This window comes from Plectropomus leopardus, chromosome 2 (genome assembly GCF_008729295.1).
Source record: "Plectropomus leopardus isolate mb chromosome 2, YSFRI_Pleo_2.0, whole genome shotgun sequence".
NCBI classification, from domain to species: domain Eukaryota; kingdom Metazoa; phylum Chordata; class Actinopteri; order Perciformes; family Serranidae; genus Plectropomus; species Plectropomus leopardus.
In genome coordinates, this window is record NC_056464.1 from 18,061,409 (window position 1) to 18,067,287 (window position 5,879).

The window sequence follows — 5,879 nt, forward strand, 5'->3', positions numbered from 1 at the left end:
AGCAGCGTAAGCCTAATTTAGACAACCTGAAAAGTTCTCACTGCTTCAGCCCACCACATTGCATCACAGGGTGCATGTATATGTAAATGCTGCTTACGTCGACCTTCAGTTCATTCCGTAAACAAGTGATGCACTATTAGCCCCTATTCAAAACAATCTGCACCCAAGAGATCAACTGCTCTGAGTCAGGACATGAAGGTCTTGAGCGTCACAGGAAGTTGCAGCACGGTGACACACATAAAGGCCGTGCAGGATCACTCGTCGCTTCAGTCAGACACCAACACTAAAAACAGCTGCAAAAACACAGCTGCCTTCATGGGAACACAGTCATTCTGATTGATCATCAGACCTGAATAATAACCTGAGCTTAGACACAGATATAACTCTGTGTGTGTGTGTGTGTGTGTGTGTGTGTGCTGACAGCAGACAGACATTTTTGATCAAGGAGATTTGGATTTTAGCAGTTCATCTGAGAAGGACCTGCTTCACTATTTGTGTGGAATATAATTTCTAGGCGAACATTTTAAATACAGAAATTAAAGGAGGTGAGTATGTTACTTGCTCTGATTGCTCAAATGAGTCTTGTCTCTTTCTTTTGATCAATAACATGACGTTTCCTTACAGAATATTAGTACACTTATTGCCTTATCACTTGTATGATATGAAATATCAGTTGTTTTCCACTCAGCAATCATCCTCTACTGCAGATAAATAGAGAAATCAGTCACAAGTTTTCGTTTTTTTTTTATTTTTTAGATTATTCAAGATATTTTATTAATTGCTGCTGTAACAGAGTACAATTACTCAAATACTGTACCTGAATATGAATTTGAGGTACTCATACTTTTCATGAGTATTTTCTTTTGATGTCACTATGTACTTTTACTTCCTATACATTTCAGAGGGAAATACTTTATTTTTTAAATTTATTTATTTTCTTCGACTGCTGACAGCTTTAGCTACTTTTAGCTACATTTTTTTTTTCATAAAAACCTCAGAATAATTTATAAAATATGATGTTTTGTTATAAATTACCCAAAAGTTTTTTTTTTTAGTTTTTTTTTTTTTTTTGCATTTGGACACTTTTACTTTTCATACTTAAAGTTCATTTTCCTGATTGTACTTTATTTTATTTATTTACTTTTTTGAAAATAAGTCTATTGCTCATGTGTGAAGTAGATTTCATTCCTCGCAAACATGCTGCATGGAAATGTAACACAGGATATCAATGCCTTTTGTTGTGGTTAGGCGCCTTCCTGTATCGCAGGTTTTGTTGCCAGGTAACAATAGTGTGCGGGTACCTGTGAGCTGCTTCACTGATGGCAGTCATAATGTGATAACTAGAGGGATGATTAAATTATAACTGTGAAGGTTACTGTTTTCTAATTATGCCTACCCCGTATCCCTTTTTTTCCCCAGTGCAATTTCAAATCAGCAAGTAGCCGAGGAACATGGGGACCTGTCCCATCAGACGTCAGTCCAACCGGACAATCCTAGAAAATCATCCTGAACCTGTATCTCAATGTAGGTTATACTCCTCATTAAATAAAAATGCAAAACACATAAATAAAACTGCAACAAACTGAACTTGGTTTATTAAATGCATCTTCTCCTTCCTCTCTGCAGCCCTGCAGGACAGCATGATCGTGTCCCTCTGTGACTACCCGTCCTTTGAGCGCAGCGAGTTGACCATGTGCATTGGGGAACGACTCACCATCATATCAGAGTACGTGATGTAGCTCCTATTGTTTCACCTTTGCCCTTGTTTTCACCCTGACACATGCAGTCAGTCATAACTGCTTATCTTCTCCAACAGTGACGGTGATTTCATGATGGTGAGATCTACAACCACAGACCAAGAGAGCTACATTCCCGCAAGCTACACGGCCAAGGTGGCACACAGGTGGGTCACAGTCATGAGAAAATGTGTCTCGTTGCTGTGTGAGAGAGACAGCAGAGGAGTGAGATGAAGGCGGGGAGTCCCCTGACAGGTGGGAGGAGTCTCTGAATAAGTGACCTTTACCTCAGTGGAGACGAAGCTTAGGAACAAGCCCTCCGTTCTCTCCTGTGACATCAGCCTCTACCTCCTGTACTTTCAGTCCTCCTCCAGTGTGGGATGTGACCTGATGCTGTTTCAGTGGATTTTCCAAATTTGAAAACAGCAAAATATTTTTTTGTCTTCATGGCAACATTGTCTAATGGTCCCCATTCTAAAATTTGAGACTATCCACAACTAATCTTGGAAACTGATTCAGAAAAAGCAAAGTAAATATAATGATAAAGCTTCATTTATATTTACTTTATATCTAAGTGTTACGTTTACTTGAAATTTAACTATATTTACTTAATATTGTGAAACTGTTGCAACTTAAAAATAATGAATGAAATAACCTTGTTCTTTCTAAGTGTAAGCAACTTCTGTTAACCAAGTCTGACTTACCTAACTTTATCATAACGAAGAGGATTTCGCCATTGATGAAGATAAAAGATATGCAACTTATGTTAACATGTTTAAGAAAATACAAATATGATTGACTTGTTTTTTTTTATTAATAAACTTAACAATTAGATATGAATAAACATAGATTAAGAATAATAACTATATTTACTTTCAAGGCAGGTCGGTTTCCTTTTTAAGTAGTCATTTTGACAGATTTTACAATGCAATGTGTCCTCTCTCTGTCCAGGTGGCTGTTCACAGGCATCAGCAGGTACAAAGCAGTGGAGCTGCTCATGCAGCCAAACAACCAGAGCGGAGCCTTTTTGATCCGAGAGTCAGAGACAAACAGAGGTAAGAGAGTTGCTTCTTTTTCTTTGCACTGTGAACTGCTTTAGAAACATTTTAAATCCAAGCACAACCCTGTAGCACCGGCACAGGTGTAGATTTCCCCTCAATATTTAGAACATCAGCATTTGTCTCCATCCTAAAAGAGCATGAAAGTAGCAGGGGAATTTTATTAGGACGAAATTAAAGGCATTAGTATCATAAATGGATGCAGACAAGGTACAAAACGGTGGCAAAAAAAATTAAACAAATGCTGGAAATTCAGGGTTTGACTTTCAATTTTCGCAATTCAATTCTCTGTCTTTTTTTGTTGTTTTGTATTTGTTTTGTAGTCATTTTGTGTCTCTTTGTGGTTGTTTTATGTCTCTTTGTTGGCGTTATGCATCTTTCTGTGGTTATTTTGTGTAGTTTTTTTTAAATGTTTTGTGTCTATTTGTAGTCATTTTGTGTGTTATTGTAGTCATTTTGTGTGTTATTGTAGTCATTTTGAGTCTCTGTGGAGGCTTTGCTTCTCTTTGTTGTAATCATGCATCTTTTTGAGGTAAGTTTGTGTCTTTTTTGTATTTTTTTTCCCTCTCTGTAGTAATTTTGTGTCTTTATTTGGCGGTTTTGCATCTTTTTGTTGCTTTTATGTATTTTTGGGGGGTAATTTTGTATGTTTTTGTGTTGTTTTGTGTCTCCTTATAGTCACTTTGTATCTCTGTGTTCTTTTTAGTCATCTCCTTGAGGTAATATTGTGTCTTACCGAGGTATTTTTATGCCACTGTGATGTTATTTTGTGTCTTTTTTGGCCGTTTTATGTTGCTTTTCAACCATTTTGTGTTTCTTTGTGGTTGCTTTGTGTGTCTTTGTCGATGTTTTGTGTGTTTTTGTGGTTCCTATGCATCTCTTCCCGGGAGCTATGTGTTAATTTGATATTTGACATTTTGCTAGTGAAGGCTAGGGGAGCACCAGTGCCTGGTAGGCCTGTTCAGTAAAACATCCATGCCCTTGGGCACCACTATGTAAATTTAACTGTAAAATGTTAAAATATGTGGTGGGTGTCAGTAGATCATTTTCATTGTTTCTTATGCAGTTTCCACAAGTTACATGATGTAGTAACAGTGTGAGTCAGAGCATTAGAGTGGCTTAATGTGCTTTAGAAAGAATTATAGTTTCTGAGGGATGAGCAACATGAATCATTGCTGGAGTGAATTAAGAATCAAGAGCTGTGCAGTTTAACTGTGGCATCTTTTTGCTGTATTTGTGTTCAGATTGTTACTCGCTGTCTGTCCTAAGGAGGGCCAACGCCTCATACCTGGACTGTGTGAAGCACTACCGCATCTCTAAGCTCCAGAATGGCTGGTTCTACATATCTCCAGGAGTCACCTTCCCCTCCCTGCATCACCTGGTGGAACACTATTCAGGTGTGTACTGAGGATGTGAGGCTGTTTTTGCCTGGATATACCAGAGAAAAAGAGTGATATTAAATTCTTGCATCCTCTCCCAGAGTCTGCAGACGGATTGTGCAGCCGGCTGACAGGACCCTGCTTCATCCAGGGTTACGACAACGCTAGAGAGGCCAGGCCTGTACCCACAGCGATCAGGAGACCGACTATTAACTGGAAAGACATAAGCAGGTAACCTTGCTTCTACTGATCACTGCCACAAGATGTCACCCTGTTACAGTAGCGCATGAACACCTGATGGCATCCTGGTTAGAAAAAAACTACATTTTTGTAAGGCTTAATATTTCAGTTTTTGTTGACACTGTCAGAAAGATTATCCCACACTTCTCTTTCTATTTTTTGAGTCAGTGCTGAAAGTTAACTGAGTGAGACGTGAGAAGAGAGAGATAGTCAGTGGTTGTGCTGGATAACTGCCACGTCTGATTGTGTGAAACGTGTGAGTGTAGCGCAGGATGTTCCTGGAAATGAGCACTTTCAGCATTCAGTAAACCCACACCAGAATGAAAAAAAAAAAGGCTACAAATGTGCGTGCAATAGATTCTGAATATTTGATGCAGTGCAGTTTTTGGGTCATTTCTTCTTTCATTGCCTTCATTCCATGTTTTTGAAAGAAATCAAGTCAATTCGCTCAGGTTTCAATGGGTTAAATAAACAATAATATGAGCACTTTAGTCATCCAAGTCTTTAAATATCCTTCTCTGTGTCCTCCAGTTCAATGATTTTCAAGAGGAAGCGTACAGAGTCAGATCAATCTCTGGTGAGCGAGGGGCTGAGGGAAGCCATCACCTCCTACCTCCAAATGACGGAGGGCAACGACCACAGCTGGGACACTTGAGGCGAGACAGTGAATCAGTCTGAGAGAAAGACATCAGGTAGAAAGAGTGAAGTCAGACATGCTTCTGTGTCATCTGCAGTTTGGGCAAGTCAGAGGAAAAGGTCATCATCACGCCCCCATGTTGTCTTTGCAGAGCGCCCTGGATTGGCAGGAGGGCTGAGACACTACAATGTACATTGTGACATACTGTATGTCAGCGAGAAGACTGTTTTTGCATCAAAAGAGGCACACAGTGGAGGTGTGAGCTGATGGTGTGACAGTCAGTGAGACATTTGTTCTCATTTGGGCTTCAAAAGTTGAATGTTTTTCTTAATTTATAACCTAATTGCTGTTTGAATACATCATAAAACATTTGAATTACATTGTAATATCATTGTTATCATTGTTATGTCATTGGAATTCAATAAAATATGTTGGCTATGTGATAAATGAGCAACATATATATAACCACTTAAACACAAGTGAGATTTGCCTATATTTTCTTTCTATGATAATGTACCATTCTTTAACTACGGTCCATTTTCGCGGAAATTTAGAAAATCTACCACTTATACAGAAATATATTGATTCAGTATTTACAGTATTAAAACATTTCCTTTTTTAAAAAAATGTTTTTGGCGTTTTTATTACCATACAACTTTTTCTCATCACCATAAAAGTAAAAATGACTTGGAAATGGAAATAACTTGTGGGAATTAAATTTTGTCACATTTTTATAAAAAAGTAATGATATGCTACCTTGCTAATGTCAGATTTGGGTGAGCATTACAAAAAATACACAGTATAAAAATAACTTCTTCTTATTATCCAT

The 5,879-nt window shown here is 38.1% G+C and overlaps 1 protein-coding gene across 1 annotated transcript; it reads left to right on the plus strand.

The window, feature by feature from the left end:
* The first annotated feature begins 250 nt into the window (after positions 1–250).
* On the plus strand, positions 251–5,669 carry sla2a (Src like adaptor 2a). The gene is made up of 8 exons (XM_042496436.1): positions 251–545; positions 1,420–1,524; positions 1,627–1,726; positions 1,817–1,903; positions 2,688–2,791; positions 4,039–4,191; positions 4,275–4,404; positions 4,945–5,669. Exons 2-8 carry the CDS (start codon positions 1,452–1,454, stop codon positions 5,066–5,068), a joined length of 771 nt encoding a protein of 256 aa, XP_042352370.1. The 5' UTR covers positions 251–545; positions 1,420–1,451; the 3' UTR covers positions 5,069–5,669.
* Positions 5,670–5,879: the final 210 nt, after the last annotated feature.

Bases quoted from the DNA above. Each gene is read 5' to 3' on its own strand.
- sla2a (XM_042496436.1), top strand. From the start codon at position 1,452: ATGGGGACCTGTCCCATCAGACGTCAGTCCAACCGGACAATCCTAGAA. The intron at 1,727-1,816 runs GTACGTGATGTA...CTTCTCCAACAG, and splicing joins CGACTCACCATCATATCAGA to TGACGGTGATTTCATGATGG. The intron at 2,792-4,038 runs GTAAGAGAGTTG...ATTTGTGTTCAG, and splicing joins AGAGTCAGAGACAAACAGAG to ATTGTTACTCGCTGTCTGTC.